Source organism: Festucalex cinctus, chromosome 1 (genome assembly GCF_051991245.1).
Source record: "Festucalex cinctus isolate MCC-2025b chromosome 1, RoL_Fcin_1.0, whole genome shotgun sequence".
NCBI lineage: Eukaryota > Metazoa > Chordata > Actinopteri > Syngnathiformes > Syngnathidae > Festucalex > Festucalex cinctus.
Genome location: NC_135411.1, coordinates 49,776,693 through 49,793,018, shown reverse-complemented (window position 1 = coordinate 49,793,018; position 16,326 = coordinate 49,776,693). Strand labels below are relative to the sequence as shown.

General features: G+C 39.0%; 2 protein-coding genes across 5 annotated transcripts in view; one reads left to right on the top strand and one right to left on the bottom strand.

The window, feature by feature from the left end:
* pvalb6 (parvalbumin 6) overlaps positions 1–9,318 on the top strand; it is a 48,428-nt gene extending 39,110 nt beyond the window's left edge. Inside the window, exons 2-5 of the mRNA XM_077540085.1 lie at positions 5,840–5,905; positions 7,439–7,571; positions 7,657–7,766; positions 8,784–9,318. Coding sequence (XP_077396211.1) covers positions 5,845–5,905; positions 7,439–7,571; positions 7,657–7,766; positions 8,784–8,809 — 330 coding nt within the window. The 5' untranslated portion in view covers positions 5,840–5,844 and the 3' untranslated portion in view covers positions 8,810–9,318. The remainder of the gene's footprint in view (positions 1–5,839; positions 5,906–7,438; positions 7,572–7,656; positions 7,767–8,783) is intronic.
* The window catches only part of baiap2l2a (BAR/IMD domain containing adaptor protein 2 like 2a), a 59,202-nt gene that overhangs the window by 37,278 nt on the left and 5,598 nt on the right, over positions 1–16,326 (bottom strand). Inside the window, exons 6-14 of one of the 4 annotated variants that reach the window (XM_077540083.1) lie at positions 15,874–15,999; positions 14,976–15,074; positions 14,557–14,623; positions 13,956–14,160; positions 12,846–12,911; positions 11,855–12,029; positions 10,933–10,973; positions 10,620–10,673; positions 9,857–10,393 (exon numbers count right to left, since the gene is read on the bottom strand). In XM_077540083.1, coding sequence (XP_077396209.1) covers positions 10,354–10,393; positions 10,620–10,673; positions 10,933–10,973; positions 11,855–12,029; positions 12,846–12,911; positions 13,956–14,160; positions 14,557–14,623; positions 14,976–15,074; positions 15,874–15,999 — 873 coding nt within the window. In that variant the 3' untranslated portion in view covers positions 9,857–10,353. Of the gene's footprint in view, positions 1–9,856; positions 10,394–10,581; positions 10,674–10,932; positions 10,974–11,854; positions 12,030–12,845; positions 12,912–13,955; positions 14,161–14,556; positions 14,624–14,975; positions 15,075–15,873; positions 16,000–16,326 lie in introns of those variants that run through there. The other 3 variants (XM_077540081.1, XM_077540082.1, XM_077540084.1) reach the window with 3 other exon arrangements.

The following is a 16,326-nucleotide window of genomic DNA, read 5'->3' as shown; positions in this document are numbered from 1 at the left end:
ATGATAACCATTATTTTTCATGTACAATTATCCATCCACCCATCCATTTTCTTGACCGCTTATTCCTTACAAGGGTCGCGGGGGGTGCTGGCGCCTATCTCAGCTGGCTTTGGGCAGTAGGCGGGGAACACCCTGAACTGGTTGCCAGCCAATCGCAGGGCACAAAGAGACGAACAACCATCCACACTCACAAGCACACCTCGGGACAATTCGAAGTGCCCAATCAACCTTCCATGCATGTCTTTGGAATGTGGGAGGAGACCGGAGTACCCGGAGAAGACCCATGCGGGCACAGGGAGGACATGCAAACTCCACCCAGGAAGGCCGGAGCCTGGACTCGAACCGGAGTCCTTGCATTTTATCAGTTTATTTAAAAAAAAACAAAAAAAAAAAAAATGCTACTCAAGGGTTGAGGAACCTTCAGTTTGGGAGCCAGCCGTTTTTGGTCTGATTTTGTATACACCAGCAATGCCAAACAGTTCAGTTACAAACAGCAAGAGTGGCATGGCTCAGGTGGTAGAGTGGCTGTCTCCCAAGCTGAAGGTCATGAGTTTGTTCCTCAATGCTTGAGTCACTTTTTTTTTTTTTTTTTTTTTTTTTTTTTTTTAAATAAACTGGTCAAATTTACTCACAACTCTCTTTGTAAAATTTACATAGAATTTATGAGTGGGAAAAAAAAACTTTACTAGGTTTTTCAAGGAAATATTACTTTTCTTTTTTTATTTTTTTAAAACACTTTTTCAATACAGGTTGAAAAGAATTTACAAATCCAGGCTTCCCCCCCAGCATTTTATTAGCCTTTCCTTTCCCCCCAAACCAGGCTAAGCTAAAAATGTGAAGAAAATGTGAGAGGAAAAGGGAACGTTTTTGGTTTATTCTTCCATGAACTGACCCTAGTGTAAGCTCTGAGGTGGGAACTGGAAAGAAAAATGTGACAGCTGTGTTTGTTGCAAGAGCTGTACAGCTTCCACCGCACCAAGCAATACTTTTTGAGTTAATTGGTGGCAATAATTTGCAAGAAGATGTGATAAGCAGCATTGCTAATGGATGGGAACAAAAGAGAAAACCCACCAACAGGGTTTAATATGTCACTGGAGATGCTAAATGCTTTGAAGTGCCGTTAAATGAAAAGAGAAAGCTTCAATTAAAAGTGTAAAGAAATGAGACAGTCAAAGGGTATGAAAGAGTGGTGGGGCGGTGGCATGGGGGGTTAATCATCTCAGAGGGGGATTAGAGGACAGAGAGGTCCCTGGGGTGGGCGGAGTGAGAAAATTAGGTGAAGAAATCGAATAGCTGCAAGGAGGACGGGTGAAACAAGGATAGGCATAACAAAACAAGACTGGCTGATGAGACAAGTGCACACATTTGATGATCATTAATAGCGATGCTTAATTAGCCTGGGTGGAGACGTGAAAACCAAAGTGACCGCAAAAAAAAAAAAAACGAGCTGTCATGGGAAACACCTAAAATCCCTGACTGCTTTGTACTTCTGGTCAGTTTTAATGCCTAAATCCTAGTTTGTTTGTAACTTGTAAGTATACCATATTAAAATAAGTCTAGGTTAGAATTCGATATTGAACTATTGCAATTTGCAAGGGTACTTTTGGTATCCGTTTTTTTGTACAGTGACCACTATAGATACGCTCAAGACTAACCCACAATAGGTGAAAATCTGTGCTTTAAAGAGACCCCTCCCGCATACATTAAAAACATTAAAACTAGTGCTGTCAAAGATATGCCAAAGGCATACAACTAATAGGCAGGTTTGGGGAATCCAGGTCCAAAGAGAAAAAACCCTGAAATAGTTTGACTTTTGCCACAGGTGCTTCTATGAGCTCGTTTATCTGCCAAGTAAGAAGCACCTGCGGCTAAAGCCAATCTGTGTTTTTAATTTCTGGACCTGGATTCCCCAACCCTTCTAATAGACTATTTGAATTTGGCTCTGCAAAGTGCGCAAATCACTTTAGAGTTCTCCAACAAGCACCAAGCAAGTAAATCAGAAAGTAAAACTACCCATCGTCCAAGTTTATATTTAAATTAGTCTCCAGAGTTAATGCTTTAATTTTGACAGCCCTAATTTAAACACAAAAACATACACAAACTGTTTGTTTAAACAAACTTTGAAATTGTTCCTAAAAAAAGCCTGTTCCCCTTTTTGCTCTCAGCAATGTTAACTAGCATGTACATGTTACGGTAACTGCAAAAGCTGTTGGTATCGCTAGCTTGCTAACTGCTCGTCACAGTCACGCCAAATAACCACTGACGCAAACAAAGGTTCTCCAGTTCGTTTATATTTGGAATGCTGACTCATGTCAACGCCCAAGTGTATCACTGTGCCCTCTTTTAGCCAAGCCCCCAATATCAGGAAAACTTCTAAGGTGAAAAACAGTTGAATGCTATATGTCCACAATTGAGTGGCTACTAGTTCTCAGTATTAGCATGTTATCATCAAATATCTTCAAACATATACATAAACGTATGATATATTTAGAAACAAATCACTTAATTCACAGCACAGAGTGATGATGATCTAGCGTTCAGTTTTGTTTCAATTGGTCATTCGTGTCTATTCGATGTGATGTTTTCACTGCAGTTTTGCTCAACCATGAGTGTGCTGCTTGGTAAACGAGCATGTGTCATCTTTGGCGCGTTTGTCAATGACATATCCAATTTATTTGCTTCCACTGCAGTCATGATCAGGATGCAGATGAACATCTTGCCAACAACCAGCTGAAATTTATTTTTGGTCTGCTGCAGGACTCAAACGGTAATCTTCCAGTTCCAAAGCCCGAGTTCTTACAGATGAGCAAAATATATAGTAGGCTGATTTCAGTAACACTAAATTTGTATTTATCATCCTCCAATCAGGTAAAAAAAAGACTCTTTTGTAGTGATGGTACTCATGGAGTATCTCTGCTAAAATGCAGTGACAGAAAAAAAAAACAGACAAATGGAAGTAAATAGATGAAGCAAAATAAAAGAGACTTTTGACTTCCTCAACTTGCTCCTCCATCGAAGGAGATCAAATTTAGATAACAGAGACAGCATCTCGACCAGGTAATTACTTTCCGATGGCAAGGGTTTGCTTGCAAAATGAGAAGCACTGGTGTCCCAGGGCCAACTTGTGATTTATTTCAAGGTCACATTTTAATTACACCTAATGAGATTGACTGCGCTCTAACAGCTGTGCTCCGGGGCAACCAAACTTTGTCAAAATGCTGTTGAAATCAAACTTGTTGATTCGCTCATGAGAATGAAGCTATGAATTTATGAATGAATGCAGGTTTAATAAAGAAAGGTAGACGAAAATGAAAATGTTACATGCGCTCATGCACGTATTCCACCCTGAATATTCACGAACAGAAGAATACTTCAATAATTAAAGTTAATGAGATGGACACTCATAACGAAATATTTATGACTTTTTACACGGCTTACAATGAGTGATTCAAGCAATCTGCATCTTTAATTTGTTTGCTAATATTACATGCAAATATGTCAAGTGGTCTCGACACTCGCGTTGCTTTCATTATGTTTGTTTTGCATATTAATCTCATGAATGTTTAACTTTATTACACTGTAAATCATAGGAGTAGGAGAATGGGTGTCACATGGGAGGACTGCACAGTTAGTACTATGAGAGACGTTTGGAATATTTTGTTGATATCTATTGTGGGGTTGAACAAAACCGAAAACCTTTTTGTGTTATTTTATTTCGGCCAAATTGGGGTCCATTTGCTGTTTTTGTTAGGTAGATGACAGTTCACGAACATGATTGAAGTGTTTATGCCATTATTTACATGCAAAGACACTCAACAGCTGGACCATAATGGGTCTTTTTGCAGACCTATTACTGTAAATAAATAACAATTGACTTTACCAATGCAGTTCCGCTGAGAGCTCACCGGCTTAGGCGATCTCACTAAGTCAATCTTACCCTCTTCATTTCAGAGTGAATTGTTTCTTTTCCCCCAGACACCACAGGTCACAAAAGGAGGTCGTGCTGGCAATAATAAAAGATTGAACGCGTGGCCACACAAGTTAAGTACTGTTCACTATTGATCCATGTGTGTAGGCCTGTGCCACTGAAGTAGATAACACTACAGACCTCACAAAGCTCATATATCACCTGCTGCGATAAAAATGGAGGAAACCCACAAAGCACATCCGATGGAGGTCACCTTCACAATCCAAGTGCTTTGAAGATCTTGCGTGGGCAAATGCGACTATTAACTTTAGACAAATACATGATCTACTTTCTATTGTGTCTTTTGTGTAGGAATTACATTCTACTCTACCTCCTACTTGTATCACAAAGTCGCCATGGAAGTGATAGTAAGGGAAAAGGTCACTTAAATACTGAAACATAATAGATTGGTTTGTGTCCAGAAAAAGGAAAACTGAAAGCCACTGACAGCCGAGTGAAGGCTGAAGACATTTGTGTCTCCATCTCGTACTTACAGTGTGTCTTCGTGTTCAAGCTTATTAAGAAAGAGAGGACATCAGTCTGTCGCAACAGGGTGAGACCTTCATAAGGGGAGATAAGGTTTTGTCAAGTGGAGTAAAAAGCCAAAGCACTGTCAGAGTGCTTTTACAGAGTATACAGTGTATTTAAAAAAAAAAAAAAAAAAAAACCTCTACAACCACCTGCTCAATTTGCAGATTTTTCTGATATAAAAATGACGTCAAGATAGTTTCTGAACCTTTCCCACCATAAGCTGCACAAGTTCATTTGAAAAAAAAAAAAAAGACGTTTAAAGAGGTCAGGTACATACAAAAAAAAAAAGAGATACAGTACTGGGGTTGCAGAAGTGTGCACACCCCCATAACTAGGGATGAGGCTGCATTCAGAATTAACCAATCACATTCAAATGTATGGGAGTCAAAATGGGAGTCAGCACAAAACTGCCACCGTTTAAAATGCCTCTGATTAACTCCAAAACTTCAGCTGTTCTAGTAGGCTTTTCCTGAATGTTTTATGCTTTCTATCAGAAGCCTGTTGGTTTTGTGCTGCCTGGTAGTTATATACTGTACTTTCATAATTTCCTTAACCTTGTCTAATATTGAAGCGGAATAAAAAAGAGCAGACGCATGCCGCAAAAATGTTTTGGTCCGATGAAATCAAAGCTTTAACGTTTTGGCCATAATTCCGAAAGGCGTGTTTGGTGTACACACTTGTAAAAACACATTATCTAGATAATTATTTTTCACTTCTCCTCTTTTTATTGACTGAGTTGTACAGGTATTACAGTAGGTCATATTAGTCATGAAAAAAAGTTGTAAAATGATTTACCATGATCTCATTTTCTATATTAAAAAAAATATGGCATTTGAACAGGGTGTATAGACATTTTATGCACATTGGCATTTACGTCATTAGAAGTGAGACAATGACGTCTCATTTGGTATTTGAAAGCCCGCTGAAGACTCAGATGGCGTGTTCAATCCCTGCTGACTTGGCCTCAGGCCCTCCGCCCTGCTTTCATCTGCAGCAGCTCGACGATATCGCACAAATAAAATGTTATACTCGTATGTACGGTGCTAGCTGCCATCTGTGCTTCTTCCCTAGACTGCTTCATTCTACTTGACATTTTCATGCTTTTCCTCGATAGACCACAACTCAAAAGCATTCCTGATTTACTTGCGTTCATCTATATTTATCACTCCAAATGTCACTAATTCATTCCATTACTCATCACCTCTCATGTACCGCTCTGCGCCGTTCCAACAGCGTCGCAAATGAAATGCAGTACGTTAACCCTCGCTCCTTGGTGACCTTGATTTTAACCCTGTCCTCTCTTCTGTCCTTTTCTCTTTTCCCAACAATTGTCTCCAACAGCCAAAATGGCGATGAACAGCATCCTCAACGCTGACAACATCAAGAAAGCATTAGATGCATTTGCAGGTAAATCACAGAGAGGATTTTTGGCTTTCTATTTGTTTAAACCAAAAGTAAAAAAATATTAAAGAAAAAAAATGTTCTCAATACAGTGGTACCCATCTTACAAGTTCTTCAAGTTACGAGCCGTGGCTTGGACAACTTTTGCTTTGCAAACCAATATTTGAATTTCTGCTACAGTGGGGTGGGAAATGGAGCAATTAAAGTACTGTGATGCCCTTGCATATATAGGCATAGACAGCCACAGTCGTCGATACACTCTCGTGCATTTATTGAATGGGACAAACACACATCAAGAAAATGACATCACTCACACGGTGCTGCTGTAAGCCACAAACTCCTGCTCACATACAAACTAACCCAATCAAGTAAATATAATGTGGCAACATCCAAAACATAAATACAATAGTTCACATGATAAAACCAGTTGGTTCCTTTACATTCTCTTTTATATGATTTTATTCAGTTTTCAAAAAATATAGTAACATTTTTTTTTTTAATTCAATAAAAACAAGTTACACAAATTGGTTAATAGGAGGGTTTAATTGCATTTTCAAATTAATTTAAACTCCAAAGAGAAGGTACCACTGTATATACAGTGGAAGAAATATTTGATCCTCCACTGAATTTGAAAGATTACATACTAAGAAATAAATTTGATGTTTATGGCAGCTTTAGTTTAACAGTGATAGAAAGATTATCAGGAAGATTTTTGAAAAATATGCATGAAATAAGAAATAACAAATAAATTGCATTTCTTGAGGGATATAAGTATTTGACCCCCTACCAACTATGAGCAATGTTGGCTCCCACAGACCACTGACATACTCCGAATCTCAATCAAGTCATTACCTGCATAAGAAACACCTGTTCCCAAGTTATCACCTGTATAAAAAGCTCCTTGCCTACAGACTCAGTGACACTCCAACATCTCCAACATGAGCAAGGCCAAAGAGCTGTCGAAAGATGTCAAGGATAAAACTGTTGACCTACACAAGGCTGGAATGGGCAACAAAACCATAAGTAAGAAGCTGAATAAGAAGGTGACAAGTGTTGGTGCAATTATTTGGAAGTGGAAGTAGTACAACATGACTGTCAATCAATCTTAGCTGAGGGATGCAATATATCACCTCATGATTTGGCAATGAAAACATTATGCTTGGTGGTGATTCTCTACAAAGGTGACAAGTCGACTTCATCACATCGATGGGAAGTTGAGCAGGGTCATGTATCGCCAAGGCCCTGAAAATGGCTCGTGGATGGGACTTCCACCATGACAAAATATATAAGCCAAGAAAAAAAAAGGAGTGGCTCCATAAAAGTCCCATCAAGGTCATGGCCTCCTGACCTTATTTAATTCTATAGAAAAGCTGGAGCTTTAAGTTTCCAAACACCAGTCACAACAGGGGATCAAATACTTATTCCCTCCACTGTAGCTGCTACATTGATATAAGAATGCCGAAGTATTCCTATTTGGTAATGACGTGAACTTTTCTTCGTGTGCGTGCTGTCTGTGCATCAACGTGTTTGTGTGTGCAGTGGCCGACTCTTTTGACCCTAAGAGGTTTTTTGATATGGTTGGCCTGAAGAACAAGTCTTCTGATGATGTAAAGAAGGTCTTCACAGTGCTGGACGCCGACAACAGTGGCTATATAGAGGAGGAGGAGCTCAAGTAAGAGAAACATCAACAACAAAACTTCCATTTTATTACACCACCATTATAAGCACGAGCATTGCCTTGTTTTGAATCTGGCCAGATTCGTCTTGAAGGGATTTGCCAAAGATGGCAGGGACCTGACAGATAAAGAAACCAAAACTTTTTTGCATGCGGCCGACAAGGATGGAGATGGCAAGATTGGAGTTGAAGGTAAATGACGTTAGACAACAAAATTAGACACTCTAGTGGGTGTCACTAGGTCATACAAAAACATGATATCATAAACACACAATCTGTTTTAGAGACACTGATTGACACTGGAGGTCTTTGGGTTTCGGAGAGAAAAAAATTCCAATAGATTATAATGGATATATAAATAATTATTTCCAGTATCACCAAAACTGTCACGTGTCTGCTAATCTTCCAATATGCTGAGGTTTCATGCTATGTCATTCAGAGTTAGTCGATGTAGTAGTAGATTGACAAGATTTTGTGTCGAATTTTCAATTTGTCGGATCTTACCTTAGGGCAGTGGTTCTTAACCTGGGTTCATTGCTTGGCCTATCTGTGCTGCAGGGAATTTGATGCACGACTTGATACTGTTGTGATGGAACATCGTGTGATATCTATATTATTGTATTTCCTTAATTCATACTAACTGTGTCTAGCAAAAAAAGAAAGTGGTCAGACATATATGTGGAATATGAATTCACATATATAATGGAATGTATGGTGTTCCACAGGGCTCAATTCTGGGCCCTCTAGTGTTTTCAGTGCAACTGCTGCCCCTGGGTTCCATCATAAGAAATCAGCGGTGATTGTTTTAAAGTGCTCTATAAATAGCCTAAAGAGACAATTTGAGTGATGGGAGTCAGCATCCTCACTGCATTATTTGCAATGCCAAGTTGATCAATTCTAGTCCAGCACTCCAATCAGCTTTCTAGCAAAACTACAGAACACAATGCTGTGTGAATTCAATGTAAAAGCTAGTCTCCCTGTTGATTTTGTTCACCAGTAAACCCTATTTCTGACTTGAATTTGAAAAATAATGTTATTTCTCAATACATAAGGGTTCGGTGAATGTGCCTATAAGGAACTGCTGGGGTTCAGTACCTCCAACAAGGTTCAGAACCACTGTCGAAGGGACATTTAAATTGCAAAGCTGCTGCTGTACTGTAGAACAAATTTTTAGAACATGTTATCTGACTACTTTTTTACTTTTCATAGAGTTCACCGCCCTTGTGAAAGAATAGGCACCTGTGAAGACTAACCATAAAAGACCTCCTGACCATGACTGCATCCCAACCCCATGGCCGCCCATCCTTTTGACTGCACAACAAACATCCAACACACAAACTTACACGTGCACGCACTCAGCCACACACACACACACACACACACACACACTTATATGATGCCCCACAACCACATGCATTCATCTTATCTGATCCTTTTTCTACAAACTGTTCTTGTTTGCGCTTTTGTATAGATAATAAAAACATGCCTGCAGGAATAGACCTTGCATTATAAATCAAAGTAGATATGTGAAGAGATAAGCAAGATAACCTATTTTCCCCTCTGTGCTTCATCCCCTTATTTATATTTTTTGTCATTTTTATTTTGTCAGCCATTGCTCCCTCGTCCCCCCCACATCAACATTCTATTCATGTATCGGTAACGAGATGTATTATTGTCATTCCATAAGAAGAAAGCGGTTAAGCTGTGAATGAAAACACATATGAATAAAATGAAGACAATGTGACTTCTCCGTTTGCCTTATCAATGATTTTACCCCACATTGGTTTTTGAAGTTTTTCTCTCAAAGAGACCAAGTGGAAAACAACTTGACAGTAAACCTCATCAAGTGTAAAGCGACACACTTCAAAGCGCTTGAGAAGGGCACCACATAAAAACAAACCCGTAATGTTATCAAATGTAGCAGAGGTGCTGGGCTAATTTAACAGAACCATACTTTGAAGCCATTAACACAATTGGATTCACACTGAGGTTCAATTTGGGTTAAGTATCCCCAACGGAACAGCCAAATAGGCAATGTGGGATCTTCTTTTGTAGGCCAATTTACTGCCTGAGCAAATATATACGGAGAGTCCAGTCGTGGGGCGACCGGCACAGAAACCGTTTGATTCGCATTGTTGCATCACCGGAGGAAGACAAGACAAAATGATACAACATACAAATGTTCAAATGCTCCTTAAAATGAACACCATTTATTGGATAAAGGGTAACATTTCATTTATGCAATGACTAATTAGCTGTTGCTAATACAGTTATTTGTACAAGTGTGATGTAATTATTACATTTTCAACTTTGGAGATATTTAAGATGGTAAATGATGTCTCAGAGGTGTCATTAACGCTTAGCACAGTGATGATTTTCCAATTACTACTTGCTTGAGAACATTAGACTGGTGCAGAAAGAAAAAGCAGAGCCATAGTGCAATGATAATCAAACACAATATAGAACACTGACAGCTACTTGGCATCAAGCATCGAGACTATTTGGAAGAAATACAATTTGAAGGCTCGTTATTGTTTACAACAGAAAGATAACGCTCCACACGAAAATACTCAAATTTGTAATTTAGCTCAAAACTGGAAATATTTTGCCTATCTGTTGTTGAGACAGTGATGTTGCCCCCTGCTGGCAATTAGAGATGCAGTTTTCACACTGTGCATTAAAAAAAGAAAAAAAAAAAAGAAAAGAAGTACAATACTGGAATGCAAATTATAGTAGCATCCCAGAATAGAAAGTCTGCACAATGAAATAATCCATCCATCTATATTCTTGACCGCTTAATCCATTCAACAAAACATAGACTGCAAACATAAAAATGTGAACAAATTGTAGATGGAACAATACCCCCCCCCCCCCAAAAAAAAAAAAAACCCAAACAAAACAAAACAAAAAAACAAAACAAAAACAAAAAACAAACAAAAAAATTCACAGGTGTACAATAAATGACATCAAGAGTGGACAATTGTCAACCGTAGTTAATTATTTTGTAAAACTAAATGACATTAGCGATAAAGACGAGGCGCTGACCTGTCATTGGTGGATGTAGGCTTCAACTTAACGGTTGCAAATGGGTTTGTGCCCCTTCAGGATCCAGAGAAGAAAGGCAAAAAGTTAACCAAGCAGAACTGGAGATTGTAATACAATTAATATTTTAACTGAAACAATATATTTAAGTTACCTTAACTGAAATTAATTTTGGACTACAGTACAAAACATATTCAAATCATTAAAAGGAGGTGTAACGCCATTGCAATCAAGTTAAAGATTTATGTATGATTAATTTCTCAGATAAAGAAAATTCACAACCACCTTTGTTTCATATGCAGCATTTTTTACTTACCTCGGGAAGAGTTCCGGTCGTGATCCATGTTGCTGGGATCGCTGCAGATAAACAATAGAAGGGTCTGAATGAGTGAAGAAACTTGCACTTAAATGAGTTTCAGACAGATTCAATCATTGACCTCTTGACCCGGTTCACTCAATCTTCCTGCGCACTGATGGTTGTGTATCGGGCACATGAACTCACACGCAAACACACATGCACATTCCCACACAACTGGATAATGCAAACCATGCACCGATAAATATACTTGTAGTATACCAACTTTGTATTGCAAAAACACAACAGAATGCATGTTTGGTAGATTAATACGTGTATTCTTTGGAAGATGATAAAACAGTGTTTGACTTCAATTAACATGCATTAAAGACACTTCAATGTTTTACGCTGACAAATAATGATGGATATCTTCAAAATGATGTAACACTATACACACACGCACCGCACACACAAACATCCTCACTCATACACTGTCAGCAACTGGAGCTTCCACCCTGCATCCACCAGAAAGAGGGATGAGGTGACATGGAGAACAGCACCTTGCCACAGTGCCCCTGGTGGACAGAAGAGTACTTTGCAACAATAGGCTTTCCCAAGCAGTTGTTTCTGTTACAACTATATGGCCATCAGGGTCAGCAAGACCTTCTTTGCTGGTCTCAATACTATCAAATGGACTGACTTACATTTACAACAAATTCTAATACTTACGCCATTAAATTGTATTTATTTATCCCAAAAAGTCTAAACTCTTCATTTCAGAGCATTTGTCTTTGGTACACTACTTCCAGTAAGTGTATGTTAGATTTTAATTTGTATTTTTATTATTATTATTATTATTATTATTATTATTATTATTATTATTATTATTCATCAAAGATGATTCATTCAGAATGTTCAATAAAAAACTGTTAAATAGTGCTACCTTTTTTTCTGGATTCGACTCTGTCCTCTTGTCAGATTTGCCCGTTTGACTCTGAGAGTATTTATCTGAAGATTGCGAGAGCAACGGTGGGGGTGGCGGAGGTGGCGTGTTTGTTCCTGGCACGTCCACGCGGCTACTCGCACTGCTGTTGCTTCTTCCCCGGGGAAAGGAACTACTGAAAAGACATGCATGTTCAATAAAAACACTAATACTCATTATTTTTTATTTGACACAAGTTTCTCCTTCCCCATAGTTCACAAGAAAATATGAGGAGGATTTCAACACAGCAAATAAGTGTTGCAGTGGTTCATGTACTCGACAGAGGACTGCAACCTCAAAACTGCCTAATTTCAACAGCGCTGAAAATAAGATAGTAGAAATTGTGCTGGAAGTTCCCATAGTTGATGTACGATGAAGTACAAAGCTAAGTGCTGGTATAATATGGTGTTCCTCAAGGCGCTGGGTCACCCAAATATCTTAAAAAGCTCATGTTATTACTCCAGCCCTGATTATTGGTCCAAAAAAAACCAATCGGATGGCCTGGGGAAAAGCGGTACAATTAGTCTTTGTAAGAAGGAACTCTTAAGTAAGCCGTCTGTGGCTACAGATTTACATAACTCATAACATTATCCATCCATCAACTACTACATACTGTCGATGAAATGTACTAAAAAGAGTTCCGGGGCTGGCTCTATGTAAGAACAATAACTTTAGCACTTATCGATGCCCTTGATTATCTTCAAAGCCTTATTATATCCAGTCACGTTTCTACTTGTAATGGATTGATATGGACAGATCAAAGTTGGGCTACATCTGACACTCTCCAAGTGATTAAAAAAAGATTCCCATTTGACTGAGGCTAATGAGGCTGAAGTTGCCTTCAGATGAGAAGGATGTAACATGAATTCTAAATGGAATCCTTGCAAGGGTGGACAAAATCTGCTGTTCTTTTAACTGATTGCATTCTTTTCTTTAGCAAAGGTTTGTTTACCCTTGGTCAGCTTGCATGGGAAGGTCATCCGCTTCTTTCACATAAGAGGCTGGGAACCATCCCACACTGAAAATATATGGACATTGAGAACAAACTTAATGTTGATGTTAGGGATTATGATGTTTAAAAAAAAAAAAAGTCCATAAAGTCTCTTCACAATTAAAACTATTTATTACAAAGGCAGTTGTTGAAATATTTTAACTAAATGTATCACCCAAACATGCGATTTTGTCTCAACAAACCACAATGCGCTCTTTCTTGAGGAATAGCCATTTTATAGGGGTTGAGTTTCCATCAACACAGTATCTGAACCACAACATTTTCATGTTAATTAAAAACTTTGAAATAAAACGAACCTGGTTAAGATATGTAATTTACTACCTTTGTAATATATATTTTTGTAATTGTAAAGAGACTTTATGGACACAAAAATAATGGTGAAAAACCTCACCGCTATATTTGACTCTAACATATAAAGTGTCCCTCATTATGGTGAAAATCCTTGAGTAACTTTAACTCCTCCCTAAAGAAGTTTGTGATTGGCTACAAATGTCACAAGATCGCAGCACAGAATTACCTTTTCTTCAACTGGGCTACTACTGATGGTAAAATGAAGCTTCATGAAGCACAATATTTTTTGACTCCTCTAGATGGTGCTCTTCGTTTATAGATAAAAACTATAATGCAATGGAAATTGATTGCATTTCTACTGCATCTTTAAACCAAGAGTGCCATTTAGAGGAGTCAAAAAATATCACAAGTGCCACAAGATGGTGCCAATGCAGTACTTTTATACTAGACAGGGCACAAAAGCAGCAAATAGGTAAGTTCTAAAAAATAAACTTACAAATAGTGTCACAAGTAACAAATTCGTGCATATGAGGCGAACACTGTTATAACACGTGCTTGATATGGCTAAAGAAAGTAACCAAAAGATTAGTAACACTTTTCAAAAAGATGCAGTGCAATTCTGCATGACTGGAACGGCAATGACAAACACATCAGTTCAAACTGAAGCATTCTGGACTTCATTAGTTTGCAGAGTTGCGCCTAACACTGCAGCTGGTGACTGTACACGCACATTTACACCCCGAAAAGCATTCCACTCACCGTGAATTGTTGCCAGCAGCACGGCCGTACAACCAGCCGTTTTTCGGCTGCTGGACTAGCACAGTAATCATCTCTCCCCTGGCAAAGTGCAGCAGGGTTGGATTGGAGCCAACTGGCTGATGGGCCACACGGGCCTTCACCGATCTTCCCGCACCCCCGACTGATTCAGCCATAGAGCGATATACGCTACCCTGGGGAGATGGGGCTGGAAAGATGAAGAATCAGACACGCTGGTGATGATAGCTGTTAGAGCACAATAGCTCAAATTGATTTCTATTTTGGCTCTCTTCCTGATGTCAACCACGTTTCTCAGACAGTGGAATTACTTCCTTCCCTTAGGGTGGCTATTTCTCATCTTGCTTAATTTTACTTTGCATCGTCAAAAGGAATAATTACCAAGACTATATTGTTGAGTTTGCAAAATTATTAAGGCCATAGAAACACAGATAAATGATAAATTGGTGTATACATGTGTGGATACAATACAATCTAAAACTCAAATTTTTGTTTAGTGTATTGCTCACTTGCAAGCACTTGATTCGAAGCGATCATTTTCTTTAAACAACAACAACAACATGATTCTCTCAAATAATTTCCTCACCTCTTGAAGGTATGCTCCCGAGAGGCTGCTCTTCTCTGTTCTTCCAGTTATCTTGTCTTATCTTTGCCTGCATAACCAAGAACACAAAATTCAACACAACATTGCTCACTATCAGCCGTCGTTTAAATGCTTCAAGATAAGATAAATATTGTTTGGTTTCATCCGGTGCAATCTGAAGTTATCATCAGGCCAGATTTATGCCGAGAGATGTTGTAAATCAGGCCACCAGAGGGCACTCTGTCAGCAAAAATAAACCAATACAGTATTATCCTCTGTCAGGACTTGAATGAGACACAGCCCCAAACTGATATGACAGGGCTTCTCTCAGCGGCCAAATAATCACACACATGTAATGCATCCCTGACCTTCTTGAAGAACTCAGCGAATGTGACTCGTTACCAGCTCTGCCATCAACTTACAGTGCTGTCCGCGCCAGTCGGCCTTGCTGCATTGGATCCTCTGGTGGCGTTCACCTCTTCTCTCCAAGAGTCAGACTTCTGCTGGAGAGAACCTCCAGTCTACCGCACGACACGCACACATTTACATGAAAAACACCGATGTCTCAAGAGTTGACAAGTATAATTACACGTGAAACATGACCTCACCGACCTGTGGAAGAGGGTTAATTAGTGCTCGCTTATTGCCTTTGCCCTTTGAAGCCTGAGCAGTTTCCCCACAGATGATTTGACTTGGAGATACATTTATTTCAGATGGCTACAAAAGCACTGGGTAATGGCAAATGTGCAATTGAATACACAATTGAGTACAATTTGTTTGCAGCCAATATTTAAAAATGAACAATGATATTTAAGTTATTCAAATGGCCATTTCACTTTAGACATGTTCTCTTTAGTTTCCCAGCTTTTTTCAAAACTACAAATGCGAAAAGCTGATTAAAGAGACATTCAAATGCAGTTAGTTCGGTATTAGCTGCACTGTGCCGTAGAAGTTTCCAATCCGAGTTGTCAGTTTGTCTGGCCGTGACGAGATAAAAGAAAGAGGAAGTTGAAAACGGGCAACCTTTCCTCCATCCTGCTGAAGATGCTGAATCTCACTCATCGTCTAATCTCCTGCTCTGCGGTTGACCCTCATTATAAAGAAGGCTAATTTCCCCACTGTGACTAATAGTAGCTGACACAATCATTAGACTTTATTGAGAATTCTCTTTTGAGCATGTCCTTGTTATCGTCTTCCTGACAGTCACTGTAATGAGTCATACGATGGTCCTGAGCCATTCTGTCCCAGCTGTCAATAGCCCCAAAGCACAAGTCATGAAACAGTGTATTCATTCATGTTATTCCAAAGGAAGACATGTACCTTATTCATGAGGCGTGAGATGGACTGGATGAGGCCACAGTGTTTCTCAGCCAGGAAGCGATATCTTCTTTCTTCCTCCTTTAGAGCCTCACTATGACTTTCCCGAAGGAACTGCTCCACACCATCCTGATGATACACGCGGTTGACTGTAAATACTGTTTACCTCATACATAATACAGACCAAAACATGGGAACACATCTAATGAAGGAATTAAACAATAGCAGGTTGACCCTCTGTTTATGATCTAACTAGTAATGGCCAAGTCATATTTTGACTACCAAAAAAACAACAACTTTTTTCTCTCCTCAGGATGCTGGCCACCTCTGCTAAAATCGCTAAAAGCTAAAATATTAAATTTTAGATGAAAATGGCAATAAATATAATGTTATGACGAGTATTTGGTTCCGTTGCTTTAGGTCATTATTTTAGGAAGGTGACAATATGCAGTGTTG